Below are 27,687 nucleotides of genomic sequence, written 5' to 3'. Positions count from 1 at the left end.
CTCACAAGCACCTCAAGGACAGAGTAAGTCAGGATTAGTACCATATCCTTTAGCAATAGATGAGGTACTCGAATTACGGGGTGGGAGACCGCTGGACAAGAAATTCAATATCTCTAGGCCCCCTAGCTTGAAGCTCCACCAGTACAACGTAGATAGGTCCCTGTTGTGTTTCAATATTTCCAATTACCGAAAACCCGGAAATTGGGAAGTGACTTGGAATAACCAGACAATGACTTTTTCACACAGAGCTGATAGGATTCCTATTGACTCTGAACTTGTACGCCAGATAGCCAACAGTGGGAGGTATTTTCGGTATAGGTATACACGTGGAAGCAAGACCATGTGGGTTGGAAAAGTATCGTCAGGGTATTGTGCCCATATCATCCAGCCCGATACTTGTACTGAGCAAATGAGAGAACTAGGGATTGGTTTCTTTACCTGGAAAGTTTGCAACATGGTGATGTTACATTTTGTCCCCTATGTTCTCCCAGATGATGCCTATTTCATATGTGGGAGGAAAGCGTACAAGTGGCTTGCTCCAAGCTCTGAGGGATTGTGTTACATTGGAAGGGTACTACCAGAGGTCATGACCATAACCCATGATAAGATGAAAGATGTTCACCGCAGCGCTCAGACTCCTTATACTCATACACACTATGAACACATCATCAAGAGACACCTCATAGATAGGGCAGAGCACGCAGCCTCTAATTTGATCCATGAATCCACCGGGATTCAGTTCCTTCTCGCATTAGATATCACCCGTACTGCCAGAGGAACTATAAATTATAGGTACATACATGCGCTAGCGAACTTGATAGACAATATCATCGAGATGTATGATGACACCTTCAGGTATACGGGAAGGGAGTTACAAGCCTACAAGAAGGAACTGATCCAGCACAGGATGGTCCTTAATTATGTGACAGGTGGGTACTGTGTTACTCTGGCAACTCAATATGGTGTGAAGTGCTGTACATATATTACGAACAGCACTGACGACCCCACGGAGATCATCGATCAGAAGATGGACGAGATCTTACAGTTGAAGTGGGAGTTCAGGAGGAAATACAACCTTACCTTAGCGACTGTGGTTATTGAACTGACCAGCTGGGTCTCATGGTTGAACCTGCGCAAATGGTTCTCAGGGTTAGGAGAGTGGGCTCAAAATGTCATTATGAGTGTGGGGAAGTTTCTCCTTTGTATCCTGGGAGTCATCATAATTATTGGTCTGGTATTCAGGTGTGTTCGAATTCTAACGTGGCGCAAGTGCAGCACAAATTTGATGAGTCTAAGGAGCGAGGGCGCTGTTACAGCAGTAGATTTAATTTATGACCCCTCAATAGAAACTGTGATATGATAAGGATTGTAAAAACGAATTTCATGGCCTGTTTCTTTCACCCGTTTTTCTCTGTCTCCCCCTCTGCCCAGATACATCCAACCGTAAAAGACGTTAACCCTACCCAAAATGTTTATGTGAATGTATTTTTTACATATGTGTCTTCTATTCATCTCTGCAACCTCCAGTTAATGACACACATAGTCGACAGGTGATATCCACATATACTAGCACTCACATATGTTCCCCCTCCATGTATCATCAACTAAATGTGCATCCCATTTGTTGGAATAAGAAGCCGAAAAGAGCTCTGTAGTGTTTGTTTGCCCATTTACAGACCCTTAATACGGGATGAGAAGGATTTCATGTATTCTTCGCAATACCTTGAAGCTTATTTAGAACATATACGGCACGATGATACATGCCCCTCAGACATTGATTCATACATACATGCTTTTTACTATCCCACTAGGTCATACATTTCCCATCTACAACTCTCTCCCGATCATCCAATCTTCTGTATATATTGTATAGGTAATATTTTTCTGTTTATTGATTAGTTAGTGACAGTTATTGATGACTGCCAAAGGGTGGACTGTCGAAGTCGAAAAATATTGCAGTACACACATCACGTACACACTACACACAGATGGCCTCCGTGCACGTACTTGCTCTGCCGTGCATGCGCATATTCGCAATTTGCGTATTGTCGCTCCCACGGTCCTGCGTATTAGCGCGTGGTATGAGTAATTACGGTAGTGTTTGTAATCGCATGGAAAAGCCATAAAAACACAATACATATTTAATCCAAATAGTGCACAATGTACACATAGTCTTCCTGCACCACACCAGTGAGTTACACATGTTTAAATGGTATAAGAACAAAGGGATTCACCTTTACAGGACAGGAGGGGACAGAACTAGGTTATAAGGAGGTGTTTGGTATCCAGTTGTAGGGTATTTTAAGAGCAATATTCCTGTGTTAGTTTGCAGAAGATCGCACGCTCCTGCGAATAGTTATGCACAGGAGCAGAATATAAATATTAACTGTATTTACTGTACACTTGATATGCGGCAGGAACCCAGAGACCATCTGCAAGTGCACCTGGAACAGACATCGCCCACCTATTCAAACTGACCTATGACCTCTCCTGTACTGTAAATGACCATCCCTGTGTCCAATGAATAAAGAGATTACAGTTCCCATTGTGTTAAGTTTTGGACAAATGTATAAATAGCCAGCTGCAGGCCAGGTCACTCTCTCAATCTCTGAAGATCATCAACCTTGATGATTGAGGACCAGACCGGGAAGCGCAGGCGAAACCAAAACTTATGTACCATTGACTGTAGCCATTTTCTTATTGTATTGTATTGTTGTTATTGTAACCCCCTGCTAGTAAAGAACCGTTGGTGGGTCAGATCCCAACATAGTCTTTGAAATACAAATTGGTGTCGTGTCTCTCTTTCCCTGCTAGTGTTATACAAGTGTAATCTAGTCACACGAGGCTTTGTACGCAAACTGGGTAAAAAGTACGTAGGCTAAGAATTGATTACAGCAGCTGCAGCGGCTCCATTTAAAGTGTATTGAATGTCTTTTTAAAGTGTTGCTTTTAGTCCTGTAAGTAACATAGAAACATAGAATTTGACGGCAGATAAGAACCACTTGGCCCATCTAATCTGCCCCTTTTTTTTTATCCTTTAGGCAATCTCAACCCTTTTTGAACCTTAATTCTTTGTAAGGATATTCATATGCCTATCCCAAGCATGTTTAAGTAAATCAACATTTACAGAAGATATATGTGAAGAGAACTTCTCTTCACAGAAAGTCGAACTCACTGTTTGTCCTCTATGATCCCAAGAAAATTGGGTGTCCTGCTTCTAAGCAGACTATTTCTCGCTGGATTAGGTTCACTATCCAGCACGCTTATTCTACAGCAGGGTTGCCGTGTCCAAAATCTGTTAAGGCCCACTCTACTCGTAAGGTGGGGTCTTCCTGGGCGGCTGCCCGGGGTGTCTCGGCAGTGCAACTTTGCCGAGCTGCAACTTGGTCTGGATCGAACACGTTTACAAAGTTTTGCAAGTTCGATACTTTGACTGAACTTCAGATCATCAGAGGCCAATCAGTTCTGCAGGAGCCTCAGCATTCTCCCTGAGCTTTGGTACATCCCCATGGTACTAATGTGGACCCCAGCATCCTCTAGGACGTAAGAGAAAATAGGATTTTGTTACCTACCGGTAAATCCTTTTCTCGTAGTCCGTAGAGGATGCTGGGCGTCCGCCCAGCTCTTCGTTCTCCTGCAAATGTTATTTGGTTCAGTACAACTTCATTTTAGTTGAGTACTGCATTGTTACTTGGTAAGTAATGTTTCAGCAGTTGCTGAGTAGTTCAAGCTAGTTGACTTGACGTGCCTTGTATGTGTGAGCTGGTATGACTCTCACCACTATCTTTGTATAATCCTTCTCTCGAAGTATGTTGTCTCCTCGGGCACAGTTTCTAGACTGAGTCTGGTGGGAGGAGCATAGAGGGAGGAGCCAGCCCACACTGTCAGACTCAAAGTGCCAATGGTTTCTGGTGGACCCGTTTATACCCCATGATACTAATGTGGACCCCAGCATCCTCTACGGACTACGAGAAAAGGATTTACCGGTAGGTAACAAAATCCTATTTTTGAAAGGGTTGCTCACACTACCTCAAGAAGAGATAGTTACATTACTATGACACATCCAGGATGCTGCAAACTTTGACTGAGGCCGTTAAGGAACTTTAGTATCATTAATGGCCGTACCACTGCTATGGCAGTATCGGCTCGTAGAGCCCTGTGGCTGCGTCAGTGGTTAACTGATGCTGATTCCAAAAAAGGAGTTGAAAACCTTCCTTTTACAGGTGATGCCTTGTTTGGGGAAGAACTGAACAAGTGGATATCTCAGGCAACTGCAGGTAAATCTATATTTCGCTTACATACTAGTGGATACTGGGAAACTGTACTTTAGTACCATATGGGGTATAGATCAGGTCCACTGGAGCCTGGCACTTTAAAACCTTTAGTATGTGTGCTGGCTCATCCCCTCTATGCCCTTCCTACCAGACTCAGTTTAGAAAAATGTGCCCAAGGAGCCGGGTGCATTTCTCTGGAGCTCCAGAGAGTTTCCTTTATTTTTTATTTTAGTTTATTATTTTCGGGTAGTACTGGTTGGCAACCAGTCTACCTGCTTCATTGGACTTAGAGGGGATTTTGAACCAACCTCCTGACGATTAATGGTTCGTAATCCCAGCTGACAGGACACTGAACTGCTGAGGTGCTGTTCACAAACCGTTAATGTACGTGCCCACGCCAGCAGCTAGCCACCACCCTCTAACAGATGCCGAAAATAGATAGGTGTGGTGAGTGTTAACACCAGGGTCCCGGTTAGCGGGTCCCCTGTGCGGTTTTGGCAGCATGTCACGCGGTGGTCATGGGCTTTGAGCTGCAGTGCCCGCCGCAGACTACACTGGCTCAGGGCTCATGCCCCGCAGTGCTCACTGTCATACAAGGCTTTGTGTGTACTGTTATGTATGTTTCTCTTACGTCCTAGAGGATGCTGGGGACTCCGTAAGGACCATGGGGTATAGACGGGCTCCGCAGGAGACATGGGCACTATAAAGAACTTTAGAATGGGTGTGCACTGGCTCCTCCCTCTATGCCCCTCCTCCAGACCTCAGTTAGATCCTGTGCCCAGAGGAGATTGGGTGCACTACAGGAGAGCTCTCCTGAGTTTCTCTGAAAAAGGATTTTGTTAGGTTTTTTATTTTCAGGGAGCACTGCTGGCAACAGGCTCCCTGCATCGTGGGACTGAGGAGAGAGAAGCAGACCTACTTAAGTGATAGGCTCTGCTTCTTAGGCTACTGTACACCATTAGCTCCAGAGGGAGTCGGAACGGAGGTCTCTCCCCGCCGTTCGTCCCAGAGCCGCGCTGCCGTCCTCCTCACAGAGCTGGAAGATTGAAGCCGGGTGAGTATAAGAAGCAGTGGCGTGCGGTGAGGTCAGTGGCTGGTGAGGCACTGCAGCCATAATGTCCTTCGAGTATCGCCGATGACTCCTACCGCTGCAGAGTCGATGCCCGCTACTGCCGCCGCCCCTGCCAATGCTCGCAGCCTCCCTGCTAATCAAACTTGTGATGAGCTGGAGGCTAATATATTGTCAACTGTTATAAATTTATGGGAAAGAGAGAGGAGGAATATGGGGAGATGGGAGAAAGGAGGAATAGGGGGGAGACGGCAGACAGGGAGAGAGGAATAGGGGGAGAAGGAAAAGAGAGAATGAATAGAGGGAGACGGGAGAGAGAGAAGGAATAGGGGGAGACGGCAGAGAGAAAAGGAATAGGGGGAGACGGCAGAGAGAGAGGAGGAATGGGGGGGGGAGACAAGCAGAGGTAGAGAGGAGGAATGGGGGAGACGGCAGACAGCGAGAGAGGAATAGGGGAAGAAGGGAGAGAGAAGGAATAGGGGGAGATGGGAGTGAGAGAGAGAGGAATAGAGGGAGACGGCAGGGAGGTGGAATAGGAGGAGACTGGAGAGATGAGCGGGACAAGGAGGAGGAATAGGGGGAGACCACTAAATATAGCAATAAGCCAGTATGTACTGTAAGTAAAAATCTGAACTAGTTAATGCAGTTACAAATGGGGGAATAGAAAATATATAGTAGAAGGTTTTTAAGAGAATTTGCATACAATTTAAAGGTGCACCTAAAAATCAGTGCGTATCCCACCGAACCAACATTAACAAATCGTGTTAAAAAAAATACATAGATTTCAAGCGCTCCAATAATTAGCAATTCCACACCAATAGGTGAACAAAATATTTTATGAAGTACCGTTTTTCAGTTTTTTCACAAGAATACAAACAGGCTCAAATAGATCGTATTTAACTTCTTTTTCAGTAGGACCTGCAATAAATGGTGTCTCCATTTCATATATTTGGAAGAGCTCAAATAGCTCATAAAAGGATACACCAAGACAAATATGCAATAGCGCACATTGGGGGTCATTCTGAGTTGATCGCACGTAGCAACAGTTTCCTGCTCGTGCAATCAACTAGTCGCCACCTATGGGGGAGTGTATTTTAGCATAGCAGGGCTGCGATCGCTTGTGCAGCCCTGCCATGCTAAAAAAGTTTTGTGTAAAACAAGAGTAGCCCTGCAGTTACTTACCCTGTGCGACGTGTCCAGCGATGAAGGTCCTGGATTTGACGACAGATATCCGCCCTCCAAACGCCTGGACATGCCTGCGTTCGGATCTCCACGCCCGGAAAATGATGAGTTGACGCACCGGAACGCCTTCCTCCTGTCAATCTTCTTGTGGTCGCCGCTGCGACCACTTTCATCGTACATGGCGTTGCTGCCCGGCGATGGCCGTCGCCAGGCAACAACGCACCTGCACAATGTGTGCGCCGCGCATATGCAGTTCTGACCCATTTGCACCGCTGCAAAGAACCGCAGCGTGCGAACGGGTCAGAATGACCCCCATTATCTTTTAAAAAACACAGGTTTAATAATACATTTAAAGACCCCCCTGGTGGAGGGGGGGTATGGAGGCTAACTACAGGGGAGCACACTTTGGGGAGGGGGCTGGAGGCTAACTACAGGGGAGCACACTATGGGGAGGGGGCTGGAGGCTGGCTACAGGGGAGCACACTATGGAGAGGGGGCTGGAGGCTGGCTACAGGGGAGCACACTTTGGGGAGGGGGTATGGAGGCTGGCTACAGGGGAGCACACTACGGGGAGCGGGTATGGAGGCTGGCTACAAGGGGGGGAACACACTGCGGGGAGGGGGCTGGAGGCTGGCTACAGGGAAGCACACTGCGGGGAGGGGGCTGGAGGCTGGCTACAGGGAAGCACACTACGGGGAGCGGGTATGGAGGCTGGCTACAGGGGAGTACACTACGGGGTGGGGGCTGGAGGCTGGCTACAGGGGAGCACACTATAGGGAGCGGGTATGGAGGCTGGCTACAGGGGAGTACACTACGGGTAGGGGGTTGGAGGCTGGCTACAGGGGAGCACACTACGGGGAGCGGGTATGGAGGCTGGCTACAGGGGAGTACACTACGGGGTGGGGGCTGGAGGCTGGCTACAGGGGAGCACACTATAGGGAGTGGGTATGGAGGCTGGCTACAGGGGAGTACACTTCGGGGTGGGGGCTGGAGGCTGGCTACAGGGGAGCACACTATAGGGAGCGGGTATGGAGGCTGGCTACAGGGGAGCACACTACGGGGAGGGGGTATGGAGGCTGGCTACAGGGGAGTACACTACGGGGAGGGGGCTGGAGGCTGGCTACAGGGGAGTACACTATAGGGAGGGGGTATGGAGGCTGGCTACAGGGGAGTACACTACTGGGAGGGGGCTGGAGGCTGGCTATAGGGGAGCACACTACGGGGAGCGGGTATGGAGGCTGGCTACAGGGGAGTACACTACGGGATGGGGGCTGGAGGCTGGCTACAGGGGAGCACACTATAGGGAGCGGGTATAGAGGCTGGCTACAGGGGTGTACACTACGGGGAGGAGGCTGGCTACAGGGGAGCACACTACGGGGAGCGGGTATGGAGGCTGGCTACAGGGGAGCACACTACGGGGAGCGGGTATGGAGGCTGGCTACAGGGGAGTACACTACGGGGTGGGGGCTGGAGGCTGGCTACAGAGGAGCACACTATAGGGAGCGGGTATGGAGGCTGGCTACAGGGGAGTACACTACGGGGTGGGGGCTGGAGGCTGGCTACAGGGGAGCACACTATAGGGAGCGGGTATGGAGGCTGGCTACAGGGGAGTACACTACGGGGAGGGGGCTGGAGGCTGGCTACAGGGGAGTACACTATAGGGAGCGGGTATGGAGGCTGGCTACAGGGGAGCACACTATGGGGAGGGGGTATGGAGGCTGGCTACAGGGGAGTACACTACGGGGAGGGGGCTGGAGGCTGGCTACAGGGGAGTACACTATAGGGAGGGGGTATGGAGGCTGGCTACAGGGGAGTACACTACGGGGAGGGGGCTGGAGGCTGGCTACAGGGGAGCGGGTATGGAGGCTGGCTACAGGGGAGTACACTACGGGGAGGGGGCTGGAGGCTGGCTACAGGGGAGCACACTACGGGGAGCGGGTATGGAGGCTGGCTACAGGAGAGTACACTACGGGGTGGGGGCTGGAGGCTGGCTACAGGGGAGCACACTATAGGGAGCGGGTATGGAGGCTGGCTACAGGGGAGTACACTGAACTACACCTGCTGAACACGGTGACACAGGGCTGAAAAGAGGAGGGGGGGCACTTGTAAGGTGCAGTGAGTGTATTAACACAGTGATTAATATAAAAGTGCTATTATCTGGGAGTTTATTTTCCAGTGTCAGTTGGCGCTGGGTGTGTGCTGGCATACTATCTCTCTGTCTCTCCAAAGGGCCTTATTGGGGAACTGTCTCCTTATAACTATATCCCTGTGTGTGGGGGGGTGTCGGTACGAGTGTGTCGGCATGTCTGATGCGGAAGGCTCAGCTAAGGAGGAGGTGGAGCAGATGATTGTGGTGTCTCCGTCGGCAACGCCGACTCATGATTTGATGGACATGTGGAATGTTTTAAATGCAAATGTGACCTTATTACATAAGAGATTGGACAAAGCAGAGTCCAGGGAAAAAGCAGGGAGTCAATCCATGGCTTCGGCTGGGTCACCGGGCCCTTCTGGGTCTCAGAAACGTCCCCTATCCCAAATAGCAGACACTGATACCGACATGGATTATGACTCCAGTGTCGACTACGATGAGGCGAGGTTACACCCAAGGGTGGCCAAAAGTATTCATTATATGATTCTTGCAATAAAAGATGTTTTGCATATCACAGATAACCCCTCGGTCCCTGACACGAGGGTGCGCATGTATAAGGAAAAGAAACCTGAAGTAACCTTTCCCCCATCCCATGAGCTTAACGAGTTATTTGAACAAGCTTGGGAAACTCCAGATAAAAAACTGCAGATTCCCAAGAGGATTCTTATGGCGTATCCTTTCGCTGCACAGGACAGGGTACGTTGGGAATCCTCACCCAGGGTGGACAAGGCTTTAACACGCCTGTCCAAGAAAGTGGCGCTACCGTCTCCGGACACGGCAGCCCTCAAGGATCCTGCTGATCGCAGACAGGAAACTACTTTAAAGTCTATTTATGCACATACAGGTGCTTTGCTCAGACCGGCAATAGCATCGGCATGGGTGTGTAGTGCAGTTGCAGCTTGGACAGATACCTTGTCAGCTGACCTTGATACCCTAGATAGGGATACCATTTTATTGACCTTAGGCCACATTAAAGACGCAGTCTTATATATGAGGGACGCTCAAAGAGACGTTGGGCTGCTGGGTTCGAGAGCCAACACCATGGCGATTTCTGCTAGGCGAGCCCTGTGGACCCGCCAATGGACGGGTGATGCCGACTCAAAGAAGCATATGAAGGTTTTGCCATACAAAGGTGAAGTTTTATTTGGGGAAGGTCTCGCGGACCTGGTTGCCACAGCTACCGCGGGTAAATCTACCTTTTTGCCTTTTGTTCCCCCGCAGCAAAAGAAAACTCCACAATATCAGATGCAGTCCTTTCGGTAGCATAAGTCCAGAAGAGTACGGGGATCATCTTTCCTCGCCAGAGGTAAGGGTAGAGGAAAGAGAGCACCTGCTCCGGCTAGTTCCCAGGAGCAGAAGTCCTCCCCAGCTTCTACTAAATCCACCGCATGACGCTGGGGCTCCACTGAGGTAGTCCGCACCAGTGGGGGCACATCTTCGACTCTTCAGCCAGGTCTGGGTTCTGTCAGACGTGAATCCTTGGGCGATGGATATTGTATCCCAAGGCTACAAACTGGAATTCGAAGAGGTGCCCCCTCGCCGATTTTTCAAGTCGGCCTTGCCAGCTTCTCCCCCAGAGAGGGAAGTAGTGTTCGCTGCAATTCAAAAGCTGTATCAACAGCAAGTGATTGTCAAGTTTCCCCTAGTCCAACAGGGGAAAGGGTACTATTCGACCCTGTTCGTGGTCCCGAAGCCGGATGGTTCGGTCAGACCCATTTTAAATCTAAAATCCCTAAACCTGTACTTGAGAAAGTTCAACTTCAAGATGGAATCGCTCCGGGCTGTGATCTCCAGTCTGGAAGGGGGGGATTTTATGGTGTCACTCGACATAAAGGATGCATACCTTCATGTCCCCGTATATCCTCCTCATCAGGCGTACCTGAGATTCGCTGTACAGGACTGTCATTACCAGTTTCAGACGTTGCCGTTTGGGCTTTCCACGGCCCCGAGGATTTTCACCAAGGTGATGGCGGAGATGATGGTGCTCCTGCGCAGGCAGGGAGTCACAATTATCCCATACTTGGATGATCTCCTGATAAAAGCAAGATCGAGAGATCAATTGCAGAAGAGCGTGTCGCTCTCCCTGAGAGTGCTACAACAACACTGTTGGATTCTCAATCTGCCAAAGTCACAATTGATTCCAACGACTCGACTATCATTCCTAGGCATTCTGGACACGGAACAGGAGGGTTTTTCTCCCAATGGAAAAAGCCCAGGACCTCCACAACATGGTCAGAGACTTGCTAAAACCAAAAAGAGTGTCTGTTCATCAATGCACTCGAGTTCTGGGGAAAATGGTGGCAGCCTACGAGGCCATCTACTTTGGCAGGTTTCATGCAAGGACGTTTCAGTGGGACCTCCTGGACAAGTGGTCCGGGTCCCATCTACTAATACATCAGAAGATAAGCCTGTCCCCCCGGGCCAGGGTGTCTCTCCTGTGGTGGCTGCAAAGTGCTCACCTTCTAGAGGGTCGCAGGTTCGGCATTCAGGACTGGGTTCTGGTGACCAAGGACGTGAGCCTCCGAGGATGGGGAGCAGTCACACAAGGAAGACATTTTCAGGGGCTATGGTCAAGCCAGGAGGCTTGTCTACACATCAACGTACTGGAATTGAGGGCCATATACAACGGCCTATGACAAGCAGAGGATCTTCTTCGCAACCTTCCGGTTCTGATTCAATCAGACAACGTCACAGCCGTGGCTAATGTAAACCGCCAAGGCGGGACAAGGAGCAGAGTGGCAATGGCGGAAGCCACCAGGATTCTTCGCTGGGCGGAAAATCACGTAAGCGCTCTGTCAGCAGTCTTCATTCCGGGAGTGGACAACTGGGAAGCAGACTTCCTCAGCAGACACGATCTCCCTCCAGGAGTGTGGGGACTTCATCAAGAAGTTTTTACAGAGATAACAAGTCTTTGGGGGAATTCCTCACATAGACATGATGGCGTCACGCCTCAACAAGAAGCTTCGGAGGTATTGTGCCAGGTCAAGGGACCCTCAGCCAGTAGCGGTGGACGCCCTGGTGACACCTTGGGTGTTTCAGTCGGTCTATGTGTTCCCCCCTCTTCCTTTCATCTCAAAAATATTGAGAATCATAAGACAAAAAAGAGTGAACACAATACTCATTGTTCCAGATTGGCCTCGAAGGGCCTGGTATTCAGATCTTCAGGAGATGCTCACAGAAGATCCCTGGCCTCTTCCTCTCAGGGAGGACCTGTTACAACAGGGGCCCTGCATGTTCCAAGACTTACCGCAGTTACGTTTGACGGCATGGCGGTTGAACGCCGAATCCTAGCTGGGAAAGGTGTTCCGGAGGAAGTCATCCCTACTCTGATAAAGGCTAGGAAGGAGGTGATGGCAAAACATTATTACCGTATCTGGAGGAAGTATGTTTCTTGGTGTGAAGCCAAGAATGCTCCTACGGAAGATTTCCATCTTGGCCGTTTTCTCCACTTTCTACAGAAAGGAGTGGATATGGGCCTAAAATTAGGCTCCATTAAGGTACAGATTTCGGCCCTGTCTATTTTCTTTCAGAAGGAATTGGCTTCTCTCCCAGAAGTCCAGACTTTTGTAAAGGGAGTGCTGCACATCCAGCCTCCTTTTGTGCCCCCAGTGGCACCTTGGGACCTTAACGTGGTGTTACGGTTCCTGAAATCTCACTGGTTTGAACCTATTCAAACGGTTGAATTGAAATTTCTCACTTGGAAGGTGGTCATGTTGTTGGCCTTGGCATCTGCAAGGTGGGTGTCCGAATTGGCGGCCTTGTCTCACAAGAGCCCCTATTTGACCTTCCATGTGGATAGAGCAGAGTTGAGGACTCGTCCTCAATTTTTGCTTAAGGTGGTTTCTTCATTTCATATGAACCAACCTATTGTGGTACCTGTGGCTACGAGTGACTTGGAGGATTCCAAGGCCCTGGATGTAGTCAGGGCCTTAAAAATCTATGTAGCCAGGACGGCTCGAGTTAGGAAAACAGAAGCACTGTTTGTCCTGTATGCAGCCAACAAAGTTGGCGCTCCTGCTTCGAAGCAGACTATTGCTCGCTGGATCTGTAACACGATTCAGCAGGCTCATTCTACGGCGGGTTTGCCGTTAACAAATTCAGTAAAGGCCCATTCCACTAGGATGGTGGCCTCTTCTTGGGCGGCTGCCCGAGGCGTCTCGGCTTTACAGCTTTGCCGAGCAGCTAACTGGTCAGGTTCAAACACTTTTGCAAAGTTCTATAAGTTTGATACCCTGGCTGATGAAGACCTTGCGTTTGCTCAGTCGGTGCTGCAGAGTCGTCCGCACTCTCCCGCCCGGTCTGGAGCTTTGGTATAAACCCCATGGTCCTTACGGAGTCCCCAGCATCCTCTAGGACGTAAGAGAAAATAAGATTTTAAACCTACTGGTAAATCTTTTTCTCCTAGTCCGTAGAGGATGCTGGGCGTCCGTCCCAGTGCGGACAAAATCTGCAAGGCTTGTATATAGTTGTTGCTTACATAAGGGTTATGTTACAGTTGAGATCAGTCTTTAGCTGATACTGTTTTTGTTCATACTGTTGACTGGTTGCGTATATTCCAGGTTGTACGGTGTGGATGGTGTGGGCTGGTATGAATCTTGCCCTTAGATTAACAAAATCCTTTCCTCGTATTGTCCATCTCCTCTGGGCACAGTTTCTCTAACTGAGGTCTGGAGGAGGGGCATAGAGGGAGGAGCCAGTGCACACCCATTCTAAAGTTCTTTATAGTGCCCATGTCTCCTGCGGAGCCCGTCTATACCCCATGGTCCTTACGGAGTCCCCAGCATCCTCTACGGACTAGGAGAAAAAGATTTACCGGTAGGCTTAAAATCTTATTTTGATGTGGTTAACATGGCCAGTATAATAATATAGGGACCGTGTGCCATTGCAAGCAGCGGGGCTTCCCGAAGCGGGACCAGAATGGGGAAGGCGCTATTTCCTGCTGCTGCGGATCATTAAGGCTGCATGCATGCTGCTCCTCCAGGAACTCACGCTGTTACAGACTCTGTATTGGTACCAGGGGGTCATAGCAGGGGAAGGGAAGCTCGCTAGCGGTAGCGCCGCTGCACTTCTATCAGGATGTACACATATTTTCACACACTGCTGCTGTGTTTGTGTGCTGGTCTCCGTTCCTCAGTGTCAATCCAGGGGCTCTCTAGGGTCTGTGTGGAGGTTTTTTCAGTGAGCTGAGCCGTATTACTGTTGTGTACATATGTCTGTGGACATGGGTGGTCATTCCGAGTTGTTCGCTCGGTAATTTTCTTCGCATCGCATCGATTTTCCGCTAATTGCGCACGCGCAATGTTCGCACTGCGACTGCGCCAAGTAAATTTGCTATGAAGATTGGTATTTTACTCACCGCATTACGAGGTTTTTTCTTCGTTCTGGTGATCGTAATGTGATTGACAGGAAGTGGGTGTTTCTGGGCGGAAACTGGACGTTTTATGGGAGTGTGTGAAAAAACGCTACCGTTTCTGGGAAAAACGCGGGAGTGGCTGGAGAAACGGAGGAGTGTCTGGGCGAACGCTGGGTGTGTTTGTGACGTCAAACCAGGAACAACAAGCACTGAACTGATCGCACTGGAAGAGTAAGTCTCGAGCTACTCAGAAACTGCACAGAGAAGTCTTTTCGCAATATTGCGAATCTTTCGTTTGCAATTTTGCTAAGCTAAGATTCACTCCCAGTAGGCGGCGGCTTAGCGTGTGCAATGCTGCTAAAAGCAGCTTGCGAGCGAACAACTCGGAATGAGGGCCATGGTTATTTGTGCTGCTTGTAACTCTACCCCTTCATCAGCAGTGTCCCTCATGTGTGAACAGTGTTCCTTATCTCCACAGGGACACAGTCACAGCCACCTGACTGGTTGGATTATTTTAAAACCATGATTCAGAATGTAAATTCAGAATTAGCTGCAGCTAAAAAGGAGACAGTTGTTGAAACCGTCTATTGATTGTATGGCTAAAGCAGCAGATACCAGAAAAGCTTCTCAGCTCCCCCTGTTGGTTTCACATAAACGCTCACTGCCACAGGTGCTCCAGTCTGATTCTGATCAGCCTGATGTGGATGATGATATGGATGAGGACAGTTCTCTGTACGCCGGGGTGGAGGCCCTCATTTATGCTGTAAGAGAGGTTCTTCACATACCGGATCAGGACGCAGAACCAGATGAGGAGTTGTACCTTCATGTTGGACCAAAGACCTCTGTCACCTTTCCTGTGTCTAAAGAATTAAATTCTCTGGACAGGGAGGCATGGTTAAACCCTGATAAGAAATTTTAAATTCCTCAGAGGTTTTTAGCTACCTTTCCCCTCACAGCAGAGGACAGGAAAGTATTGTAAAAACCCCCGTCAATCGATCCGCCTGTATCCAGACTGTCTTAAGAAATTGGTACTGCTGGTGCCAGGGGCTATATCCCTTAAAGACCGTAAAATTGAGATCACTCTCAAAGCAATATATATGGCAGCAGGCGTAGCACAATACCCCACAATTGTTTGTGGGTGGATTTCCAGGAGGTGGTTAAGTGGTCTGATACTGTTATTGATGGTTTAGACTCTCTGCCCGGGATGAGGTCATTACTCTGCTGCAACATATACAGGATGCTGCAAAGTTCATGAGCGAGGCTATAAAAGAATTATGTAAGATAAATGGCTGCACTACTGCTATTTCTGTTTTGGCACGCAGAGCTCTGTGGTTGGGTCAGCGGACGCTGATTCCCAGGCAACGGCGGGTAAGTCTACCTATCTGCCGTCGGCTGTGCCACCTGCTAGACGTTCTTACACAGGAACCTCCTTGCAGTCCTTTCTTGTGGCAAGCGGTCGAGGGGTATCCACCACTCCCAAGGGATCTTGTGGTAAGTTCCGTAAACCTGCAGCTGCTGCCTCCCTGGACCAGACCACCGGATTCTCCCTCCCCCCCCCCCCTCCCTGTCCACAGCTCTGAGGGTTTTCACCAAGGTCATGGTGGAGATGATGCTGCAACGGCGCATGATGGGAGTCAACATAGTCCCCTACTTGGACTGATAAAGGCTATGTCCAGGGAGCGTCTGTTGCACAGCATCGATCTGACGATTCGCCTACTTACGGATCATGTGTGGATCCTAAATTTCCAGAAATCTCACCTGGAACCGACCCAACGTCTACAGTTCCTGGGAATGATACTGGATACGGTGTCTCAGAAGGTGTTTCTTCCAATTGACAAGGCACTGGCTATGGTTCGCTCATTGTTCTGTCCTCGCAAGCTATCCATACATCTTTGCATACGCTTGCTGGGCAGGATGGTTGCCGCTTACGAGGCAATCCAATACGGCAGATTTCATGCCCGGCCATTTCAGCTGGACCTGCAGGACAAATGGTCGGGGTCTCACCTTCACATGCATCGGGAAGTGAGCTTCTCTCCAGCAGCCCGGATTTCTCTGTTATGATGGCTACAAGTTCCTCACATGGTAGAAGGCAGGAATTTCAATATCCACTCGTGGATTCTGCTGACAACGGATGCCAGCCTCCGGGGTTGGGGAGCTGAGACCCAAGGGGCCCAGTTCCAGGGGAGATGGTCAGTTCAGTAATCTGCTCTGCCAATAAACATCCTGGAATTCAGCGCAATTTGCAATGCTCTTCTGCAAGCTTACCATCTCCTGAAGGATCAGGCGATCCAGGTTCAATTGGACAACGCCACGGCTGTGGCAGCGTACATAAACCGACAAGGGGGAACAAGAAGCAGAGCGGCGTTGCGAGAAGTCCCAAGAATACTCGTCTGGGCGGAGGCCAACACAAGGGCCATCTCAGCCATATTCATTCTAGGAATGGACAACTGGGAAGCAGACTTCCTCAGCAGACACAACCTCCATCCGGGGGAATGGGGTCTACATCCCCAGGTGTTTAAACAGTTGATTCATTGGTGGGGCTGTCCGCAGATTGAGCTGATGGCTTCTCGTCAACAAGAAGCTATGCTGTTACTGTTCCAGAATGAGGGATCTGCAGGCTGTAGCAGTGGACTCACTGATGACACCATGGATGTACCAGTTTGTGTACCTGTTCCCTCCTCTACCGCTAATCTTAAGAGTTCTAAAAAGACTAAGAAGGGAAAGCAATTCTAATTGGCCTCGACGGGCGTGGTACTCGGACCTCCTAACCATGGCTCTGGAGGATCCCTGGCCTCTGCCGCTTCACAAGGATCTTCTTCAACAAGGTCCGTTCGTCTATCCAAACTTACAGTGGCTACGTTTGATGGCTTGGAAGTTGAGAGGGAGATTCTAGCTAGAAAAGGTCTTCCCTCCCAGGTTATTTCCACCATGGGCCAGGAAGATTGTTACGTCTAAACTTTATCATCGTATCTGGAAAAAGTATGTTTCCTGGTGTGAAAGTAGAAAGGTTTCTCCCGTGGAATTTAGAATGGGTTATTTTCTACTTTTCCTGCAAGCGGGAGCGGATATGCGCCTACGTTTAGGCTCCATCAAAGTCCACATTTCGGCGCTCTCTATTTTCTTCCAGAAACAACTTGCCATGTTGCCGGAAGTACAAATTTTCGCATTGGCGTCTGCCAGACGTGTCTCTGAATTGGGGGCCTTATCCTGTAAGAGCCCTTATTTGATTCTTCATCAAGACAGGGCGGAACTCAGGACCCGACCTCAGTTTTTGCCGAAAGTGGCGTCAGCTTTTCATGTGAATCAACCCATAGTGGTTCTGGTGTTGTCTGACGCCTCCGTTGGTCCAGAGTCCTTGAATGTGGTAAGGGCTCTGAAGATTTATGTCAAATAGACTGCTAGTCATCGGAAATCTGACTCGCTGTTTGTTCCAAAGGATGCCACCAAGATTGGTCATCCGGCTTCTAAGCAATCAATTGCTCATTGGCTCAGGTTGACCATTCAACAAGCTTATACTTCGGCGGCTCTGCCTTTGCCAATGTCTATTCAGGCCCACTCGACAAGATCTGTGGGCTCTTCCTGGGCGGCTGCCCGGGGTGTCTCGGCCTTATAGTTGCGCTGAGCTGCTACTTGGCCTGGGTCGAACACTTTTTTGTTACGTTCTAGCGGGTCGACACCTTGGCCAAGGATGACCTTCAGTTTGGTCAGGCGGTGTTACAGGGGTCTCAGCACTCTCATACCCATTTGGGAGCTTTGGGACTTCCCCATGGTACTAAAGTACAGTTCACCCATATCCACTAGGACGAAAGAGAAAATAGGAATTTAATACCTACCGGTAATTCCTTTTCTTGTAGTCCATAGTGGATACTGGGGTCGCCCGCCTCAGTGCTTCGATTCCTGCTTACCCGAGTAAGTGTTTGGTTGGCCAGCCGTTGCGGTTCTGTTTTGTTGTTGGGATAGCTTTGCTATCTTGGTTGGGTGGTGTTGCTATCCTCTGTTTTGGTTAGCATCCTCCTTTCAGTTATGGTTGTGTGTTGGCTTAGTGCCCCACCGCTATTGTACCTTTTTCTTCTCTCATGGTATGTCCGGCTCCTCTGGCAGTTTCCTAGACGGAGTCTGGTAAGAGGTGCATAGAGGGAAGAGCCAGCACACACTCTAACGGTTTTAAAGTGCCAGGCTCCAGTGGACCCGATCTATACCCCCTATGGTACTAAAGTACAGTTCCCCAGTATCCACTACGGACTACGAGAAAAGGAATTACTGGTAGGTATTAAATTCCTATTATCTGCCGTCTGCTCTGCCACCTGCCAGGTGTCCCTATCCTGGGCCCTCCCTGCAGTCCTTTTGGGTGGCCAGATTCAGAGGCAGAGCCAGAGGTTCCTCCAATGCTGCTAGAGGATTTCGTAGTAAGACCTGTAAACCAGCTGCTGCTGGACCTGCAGACCAGGCCTCAGGATACTCTTCCACAAAGCCCTCCGCGTGTCGGTTGGCCACAGCAGTAAGGTGACTTTCAGGTAGGTGCTCGCCTTCAACACTGTGAGGGACCTCATATCCCAAGGATACTGGCTGGAATTCCCGGAACTCCCTCCTCTCAGATTCTTCAGGTCAGGCTTACCAGCTTCACAGGAAGCCAGGGTTTCCTTTACAGCAGGTGGTTCAAAAACTGCTTTCTACAGGAGTCACTGTTCCAGTGCCTCCTCAGCTGTACACAAAGGGGTTTTACTCGAGTCTCTTTGTGGTTACGAAGCCGGACGGCTCGGTAAGACCGATCTTGAATCTCAATCCCTGAACCCGTATCTTTGGGTGTTCAAATTCAAGATGGAATCTCTAAGAGCAGTGATAGCGAATCTGGTGGAGGGGGAGTTTCTGGTATCCCTGAATATAAAGGACACATACCTGCTTATCCCAATTTGGCCCCCTCATCAAGCGTTCCTCAGATTCTGGACCAGCATTACCAGTTTCAGGCCTTACCCTTCGGTCTCTCCACAGCCCCAAGGCTGTGGAGAAAGGTTATGGCGAAAACGATGCTACAACTGCGCATGAGGGGTGTAACAAATAATTCCGTACCTGGACGATCTTCTGATAAAGGCGGTGTCCATGGAACAGCTTCTGCACAACATCGACTTGACTACTCGTTTACTTACGGAGCATGGATGGATACCCAATTTCCAGAAATCTCAGTTCGAACCGTCTCAGAGAATTCAGTACCTGGGGATGATCCTGGATGGTGCTGAAACCTCGTGTGGTCTTGATTCACCTTTTTATCTGCTTGCTGGGCAAGATGGTGGCCTCCTACGAGGCGATACGGTACGGCAGGTTCCATGTGCGATCGCTTCAACTGGATTTGCTGGACAAATGGTTGGGATGTCACCTGCACATGCATCAGCATTTAACCCTGTCACCAAAAGCAAGGATATCCCTACTATGGTGGCTACAAGTTTTTCATCTGATAGAGGGTCAGAGTTTCAACACCCTATTCTGGACGCTGTTGACAACGGATGCCAGCCTCCGGGGTTGGGGGGTTGTGATTCAAGGCGCACAGTTCTGGGGGCCGTGGTCCTTTCAGGAATCTGATCTTCCAATCAACATCCTGGAACTCAGGGCGATTTACAACAATCTCATACAGGCCTCATCACTCCTTCGGAATCAGACCATCCAGGTGCAGTCGGACAACGCTACGGTGGTGGCGTACATCAACAGGCAGGGAGGAACCAAAAGCAGGGCCGCAATGCGAGAGGTGTCAAGAATACTCTTCTGGGCGGAAGCCAAAGCAAGAGCCATCTCAGCCGTTTACATTCCAGGAGTGGACAATTGGGAAGCGGACTTCCTAAGCAGGCACGACCTCCATCCGGGGGAATGGGGCCTCCACCCTGAGGTGTTTCACTGGTGGTGTTGTCCACAGATAGACCTGATGGTTTCTCGTCTCAACAAGAAGCTCCGTCATTACTGCTGCAGAGCGAGGGACCCGCAGGCGGTTGCGGTAGACGCTCTGACGACGCCATGGAATTACCACTTCATGTACCTGTTTCCTCCAATTCCTCTAATCCCAAGAGTTCTGAAAAGACTCAAAAAGGGAAGGGTTCAGGCAATTCTCATTGCACTGGATTGGCCTCGGCGGGCCTAGTATGCGGACCTCCTGACCTTGTTGTTGGAGGAACCCTGGCCTCTGCCGCTTCTCAAGGACCTTCTTCAACAAGGACCCTTCGTCTATCCAGACTTACAGCGGCTACGTTTGACGGCCTGGAGCATGAGAGGTAAATTTTAACCAGGAAGGGTCTACCATTCAAGGTGATTTCCACTATGGTTCAGGCCCATAAGGTGGTTACCTCCAAACATTACCACCGTATTTGGAAGAAGTATGTTTCTTGGTGTGAGGGTCGAAAATGTCCTCCTGTGGAATTCCGTCTGGGCCGGTTTCTACTGTTCCTGCAAGCAGGTGTGGATAAGGGCTTAGGCTCCATCAAGGTTCAGATCTCGGCTCTCTCTATCTTCTTTCAGAAGCAACTGGCGGTACTGCCTGACCTTTCTTAAGGGGGTGTTGCACATTCAGCCACCCTTTCTTCCTCCCCCTGCTCCGTGGGACCTCAATGTGGTGTTGACCTTTCTCCAGTCGGATTGGTTTGAACCCTTAGAGAGGGTTGACTTGAAATACCTAACGTGGAAGACAGTCATGTTACTGGCCTTAACTTCAGCCAAGCGTGTGTCGGAATTGGGGGCTTTGTACTGTAAGTGCCCTTACTTGGTGTTTCACGAGGATAGGGCGGAGCTCAGAACTCACCCACAGTTTTTGCCAAAAGTGGTGTCGGCCTTTCATGTGAATCAACTTATTGTGGTTACAGTCTTATCCGACACTTCAGTTGTTGCAAAGTCCCTGGATGTTCTACGGGCTTTGAGGATTTACATCAAAAGGACGACTCGTCACTGGAAGTCTGACTCACTTTTCGTTCTTTATGATGCTAAGAAAATTGGTTGTCCTGCCTCTAAACAGGCCATTGCTTGTTAGCTCAAATTAACTATCCAACAAGACTATATTTCGGCGGCTCTGCTGCTGCCGAGTTCTGTTCAGGCCCACTCCACAAGGTCGGTGGGTTCTTCCTGGGCGGCTGCCTGGGGCGTCCCGGAATTACAGTTGTGCCGTGCAGCAACTTGGTCTGGTGTTAACACCTTTGTTAAATTCTACAGGTTTGACACCTTCGGCAAAGATGACCTTCAGTTTGGTCAGGCGGTTTTGCAGGGGTCTCGGCACTCTCCCACCCGTTCTGGGAGCTTTAGGACGTTCCCATGGTAATCTAATATTCCCCAGTATCCACTAGTACGTAAGAGAAAATAGGAATTTAATACCTACCAGTAATTCCTTTTCTCGGAATCCGTAGTGGATACTGGGCACCGGTCTCAGTGCCTCGTTTCTGCTTACCTGGTTCTAAGTGTTATGGTTGGGTTTGCTGTTGCTTTCCCTGTTCAGTGTTTGGTTAGCGTTGCTATCCTTCTATAGTTAGCGCTGCTTTCCTCTGTTCTGGTGAGCTCTGCTATCTTATTGTTTGTGTGTTTGTTCATTACCTCACCGCTTTTGTGTTATATCCTTCTCTCAAAGTATGTCCGTCTCCTCGGGCACAGTTTCCTAGACTGAGTCTGCTAGGAGGGACATAGAGGGGAGGAGCCAGCACACACTATTAGTTTCTTAAAGTGCCAGGCTTCAGTGGACCCGATCTATACCCTATGGTAATCTAGTATTCCATTTATTAATGTCTTCACTGGGTGTGCTGGCTCCTCCCCTCTATGCCCCCTCCCACAGGCAGTTATAGGTAAAACAGCGCCCAAAGGAGAAAGGACATATATGAGAGAAGGAACATCACAAGAGTGGTGAGATTTATACACCAGCACATCACGAACATACAACAACCAGCAACGGATGAGAACAGCAACAGCTGAACAGGTAACCATATAAAAGAGAACCTGCAGGAAAGTCAACGCACTGAGGCAGTCGCCCAATATCGCTTATGGACTACGAGAAAAGGATTTACCGGTAGGTAATTAAAACCCTAGTTGTGATGACATATCAGACATCATATTCTTAAGGGCCCCTAGCCAGGAAGGCTCTTGACCCTCTCCCCTAGCCCCCTCACTGAGTTGTGAAGATTGGGTGCATTGTTCACATGAAACAATCAGATGATAAGGGAGAGAATCTGGTGTGGCATACACTACATAGTTTGTGTTTACCCATGTTCACAGTAAATCACAATGACATATACACAGCCAGTAAAACTTATCAAGCCTGCCCTTACTGTATGTGAGAGGGAGACATACAGAGAGAGAAGACCGGCATACCCCAGCTACACAGCCCCAGTGAGGCTGTCAGCTTATAATATCACAGTGCAACACTTATGATTTCTGTCCTGTATAGGACACAGATTGTGTATAATAGCAGCTCTCCCCCTTTGCACCCTGTACCAGTTTTCTGAGTGTCAGGAGGAGCTGTGTGCGCCTGCTGCAGTAAGCAGAGAAAGGCGCCAAAATGCTGCTGGTTCCGCTCTGCAGGAAAGGGGGGGGGGGGGGAGTGGCACTGACATACGGGGCGGACTAGCCCTGTGCTGGGCGTCCCCCCGCATGTCTGAGTGCCCGATCGTAGCTGTGCTAAATTTAGCACAGCTACGATCAACTCGGAATGACCCCCAATGTATCCTAAAGTGCTTTTAATACATCACACAAGTGCTAGTTTAAGCCACCGCTAGCCAGTTTACACAGCGGGCTCGTGCGGGTTCTCCCCAGGAGGGTCCATATGCTGCGCCTGCGTTCAGCCGCACCATGAACCGGGGGACCCCCCGCCTAGCGGGCCCCCCCGGTTTGTACTCACCACTGTCGTCACCTTCAGGCATCTGTTAGGGTTGTGCTGCGATTGCGACAGCTAAGGCGCAGTGCCCCACTGAACAAACAACCTCTCAGGACGGTGGTCCTGCAGCGGGGAAGCGGCTGTGACACCTCGTAAGGTCGGTGACCGCCCTAACACCCCACCCCACCCAACTCCCACGGTGCAGGTATACTGTTGCCCAAATAGCATACCGAAAATAATAAATGTTTAAAAGAAACTGAAGAAAACTCTCTGGAGCTGCAGAGATGTGCATCCTCTCCTTAGAGCACTTTTTTCTAAACTGCCTGTGGGAGGGGGCATAGAGGGTAGGAGCCAGCACACCCAGTGAAAAAATTGAAAGTGCACCAGCTCCTTTGGACCCCATCTATACCCCATCCTACTAAGTCTCCCCAATATCCCTTATGGATGCTAGAGAAAGAAAAATAATAAAGTTATAATAATGTAGAATATTTTTTGACCACCAGACTTGTCTAAAATGGAAGAGTAATCAGAATAAATTGGAGATTTATGTTCTTACCTGTTAACTCTAAGGAACTAAGGAATATGTTTACTTTGCAAAATGATGCCAGAACGCAACTAAGACCCTCATCCACTCACTGGTCATCTCCAGATTGGACTACTGCAATCTCCTCCTATTTGGCCTCACTCAAAAATGCCTCTCCCCACTCCAATTTATCCTCAATGCTGCTGCCCGTCACATCTTCCTCACCAAACGTACTACATCCACATCCCCTCTCTTGCAGGACTTTCACTGGCTACTCTTCCCATTCAGAATCCAATTCAAGCTTCTCATCTACAAAGCCCTCACCCACTCTTCTCGCTCTTACATCTCTGACCTTATCTCTCTTTACATTCCCACACATTCTCTTCGCTCTGCTAATGCACACCATCTCTTTTGCCAATTAATTACCTCCTCTCTACAAGATTTTGCATGTGCTGCTCCCTATCTCTGGAATTCTCTACCTCTCCCTATCCACCTCTCTACAAAACTTCAAACGGGCTCTCAAGATCTACTTCTTCACCAAACCCTGCCAACTCTCCTCCTAACCTTCTTGTCTATGCTCACTGTCTACCCCTTCTGTGTCACTCAGGTCTGTTAGCTCCTCACCTTTTAGATTGTAAGCTCGCAAGAGCAGGGCCTTCTTTCCTCATGTGCCTTTTCTTACTTACTCTATCTTATACTCCATACTCCCTTTGATGGCACCTAACCCCCGGGTTTTCCATACCTGTCCTATATTGTCTTGAACTGTAAGTGCTGTTTTCTTGTTTGTTCATTTGATTATGTACTGTGTAATGGGCGCTGCGGATCCCTTGTGGCGCCATATAAATAAAGGATAATAATAATGCCCCATGGTAAGTTTAATACTATGTACTATGTAGACAGCTTAAACACTACTATTCTAAAATAATGGATACCACCAAAGGTGATGATTTGATCAATTTATGGGTTCATTAGAAAACAGTTGCCACTCAGAGACCCCATACCCCAAATTAACTCTAATATCCTATCCCTAATACCCTAGCCCAATCCAGTAAACTAACCCTGGATGGGCCATATGGTTCTTATCTGCTGTCAAATTCTGTGTTTCTGAATTGCTCCGTCATGCTCAGGGTGTCCAAAAACATCGTAATCGCTCCCAAGTACTTCAGAAATATACACAAAACCCCCCACTAATATTGATGTTTATGAAAACATCTGTATGCAATGAAGTAGCAATATGTAGTTATTTGCAACTAAACAAAGAAAGGCGAATTACCAGGAGTGATGTTTATTTTAGGGTTGCAAATTTAAATAGCAGAAAAGCAAAAACACACAAATAATACAAATTAATCTGATTATATTGGTCCAAAGTGATTAGACAAATTTAGTTTTAAAATGATCATAAAGTTTTGTACCAGATAGCATAGACAAGTGTTTCAGTGGGAAAACAAATGCAAGTGACGTTGTCAGCTGAATACAGATTTGTAGGTACTCATGTGCCGCTTCACGCTTTCTGCTATTTCCTGCTCATTTTTACTACGGTTATAATAATCTGTGAATAAACCATCAGGATTTAGCAAGTATATGTGGACTGTGTGATCAATAATGTAGTCATTATCTTCATCGCGAGGCCCTGCACTAAAGTACACACGATATGCTTGTGCTACTGCCTTCACCTGCTCGCTGGTGCCTGTCAGCCCCTTGAGCCGGGGGTGAAATTCACTGACATACTTTGCTAGTGCTTCCACACTGTCACGCTCTGGGTCTACTGTAATGAAGATAGGCAAGATGGGTGGCAACGCGGGGTCTTTATCCAGCAAAGACACGGCAGAACTCAGCTTTTCCAGTTCATCTGGACAGATGTCAGGACAGTGTGTAAAGCCAAAGTACATCAATACCCAACTTCCCTTGAAGTCTTTTTTAGAGCAGGGCTGACCCTTATGGTCAGAAAGATTGAAGTCTCCCTGACCAACGGCCAGAATACGAAGCTGCTGAATGCGCTCCAGTTTTTTCTTCTCTTGCTTCTCCCAACGGAGATAACTCCAAACACCGACTGCAGCTCCACCAATAATGCAGCTCACAAGCAACCTCATACGCAAAGGAACAGGAGCCTTTGAGGATTCTGACTGCTGACTTTTCAATAATGGGGGAGATGTGAACACATTTCTTCCAGGACCCGCACATTTTATTTGGTTAGGGTAACACTTTGAATAGAAAATCAATGCATTTGTTATTCTGTGGTTTTGGAAAGGACACAGAGACCATTTATAAAGGATTTGGAAATTCCGTAACATCCTATGGACAAGAACAAATATATATATTATATTTTACAGAATCATGAGACACTATACTGATTTTTTTTTTAGATTAGCATTATAGAGCTGTATCCATGAATAAGAACAAAAAGCCAGATTTTCTTGATATCCTTTATAAAAAAAAGGCTAACGCTATTCCTCACCTCTATGGGGGGGACTTCATTAACGTTCTGTTGATCAGTCATTAGGATGGGCTGGTAATTAAAGTATAATTTGGATATACCCCTTTCACATCGCAATGCCAGGTCGCACCCGGTAACTAGAAACGGGTCCTTCTCAGGTGCGACCCGGCATTGGACCCTTACACACTGGCTTCCCGACCTGGCAATATGCTGGGGTGAGAACCGCGTAAGCGGCGCTGGGAGATGAGATCATCTCCACGTAGCCTCTGCCTTTACTGTGAACATTGACCCGTAATAAATACATACATACGACACAGCCATGTAAGATTTAAGGGGGAGTACACACTGGGCGATTTCTGCCTAAAAAAATAAACGATAATCACTTTTATGTCGTTATCATTTATTTTTAGCCTGGAATTGTCCAGTGTGTATGGGGGTGATATTGAGGTACGATGCGCACCCCCACACATCGTTCACCAATATTGAGCTGACATGCAGCACAACCCGTCAACATCGGACTGAGCTGCATGTTCGGGAATACTGCCGGTGACGTCACTGAACGTTATTGTTGAACAATAACATTCAGTGTGTAGGCACTATATCGTTGAACACTATATTGTTCAACGCCGGCATTTACACATCGGGTACTGTGTACCTGCCTTTAGTTCATGTATGTGAAGTAGTGTAATATAGAAAAGACTCCTCTCATATATAATAGATAAGCTATCTAAAGCTGGATACACACTGGCAGATATATCTGCAGTTCAATCGATCTGCAGATATATTTCCACCGATGGTCAGTCTTCATACACACAGAAAGATGCACCAATAGATCTGCAGATATACTGTATTGGCCATCCACTGTGTTGCACAGCAGATGCAATATGTCTGTGAAAGACGTCATTCACAGAAATATTGCTTGTACACACCTGCAAAAGATATACTGGCCAATCAACTGATTGGCAATATATCTGCCATTGTGTACTCAGCATTAGGCATTGACTGTCCCACATTAGCCACTAATTACAATACTAGACTATGAAAGCTACTCAGTTTGCTATCAGGTATGGGGTATGGTAATGATTCCCTTGGTGGGACACTGTCTCACTACCTGTGAATCAGAGAGTAATGAGAAAAAGGAAATTATAGGTAAAAGATACCTGATGCTCAAATGCGATGGCTGTGTAATAGGGAAACCTCTGTGTGCACAGTGGGTGTCCTGTCTAACACGTGTTTCACCCAGCAGCCTTGTTCACGTACACTGTCACTTCCTGGATTCACTGACCTTTCTACATAATACCACATTCACCCAACCACATCCCCAGATCTCAGAGTAGCAGGTCCTGCAGCCAATCATGTGGAAGACGGGATAGTTATCACAAGTCCCCATTCATTGTGGAGGAGAAATGCATTGTGGGGCATTCTTATTAAGCAAAGCTCTGTTCACATGGTCTCTAAGGAGGCGGGGTATTGTTTGTTTATGTGTCTGAGAGAGAGAGAGAGAGAGAGAGAGAGAGAGAGAGAGACATGATGACAGACACCTCTGCTAATTAGCACTGGCTATGTGTGGATTTGTCAAAACACATTGTAATCATCAAATATGCTATTAGTCCCTATGGGGAGTATCCTGGATAGTTTTTATAAGAATTATAATACCCAATATACTGGAATGCTACAAAATTGGAATGGTTACCATCGATGGTGACATTAAACTATCGATGGTATAAACCAAATCTGTGTCTTGCTTTGGGCCTGGGGGTCATTCAGATCTGTGGTTTTCCTACAGCGGGTGATCAGGTCATACCAGCGCATGCGTATGCACAGCAATGCGCACGTGCTTCGGACAAAGGGATTGTGTAAAAAAACAGTTTGCACG

At 48.4% G+C, this 27,687-nt stretch overlaps 1 protein-coding gene across 2 annotated transcripts; it reads right to left on the bottom strand.

The window, feature by feature from the left end:
• Positions 1–24,646: 24,646 nt before the first annotated feature.
• LOC134935283 (protein SCO2 homolog, mitochondrial) lies at positions 24,647–27,116 on the bottom strand. 2 transcript variants are annotated; one of them, XM_063930444.1, is made up of 2 exons: positions 26,972–27,116; positions 24,647–25,578 (listed from the first exon to the last, which is right to left on the bottom strand). In XM_063930444.1, the coding sequence occupies exon 2, from the start codon at positions 25,465–25,467 to the stop codon at positions 24,841–24,843; it is 627 nt and encodes a 208-aa protein (XP_063786514.1). In that variant the 5' UTR covers positions 25,468–25,578; positions 26,972–27,116; the 3' UTR covers positions 24,647–24,840. The 2 variants fall into 2 exon arrangements, with proteins under 2 accessions (XP_063786514.1, XP_063786513.1); XM_063930443.1 differs by having other exon boundaries at positions 24,647–25,669; positions 26,972–27,115.
• Positions 27,117–27,687: the final 571 nt, after the last annotated feature.

The sequence above is a fragment of the Pseudophryne corroboree genome, chromosome 6, assembly GCF_028390025.1.
Source record: "Pseudophryne corroboree isolate aPseCor3 chromosome 6, aPseCor3.hap2, whole genome shotgun sequence".
Classification (NCBI taxonomy): Eukaryota; Metazoa; Chordata; class Amphibia; order Anura; family Myobatrachidae; genus Pseudophryne; species Pseudophryne corroboree.
This window is presented reverse-complemented; position numbering and strand designations above follow the sequence as displayed.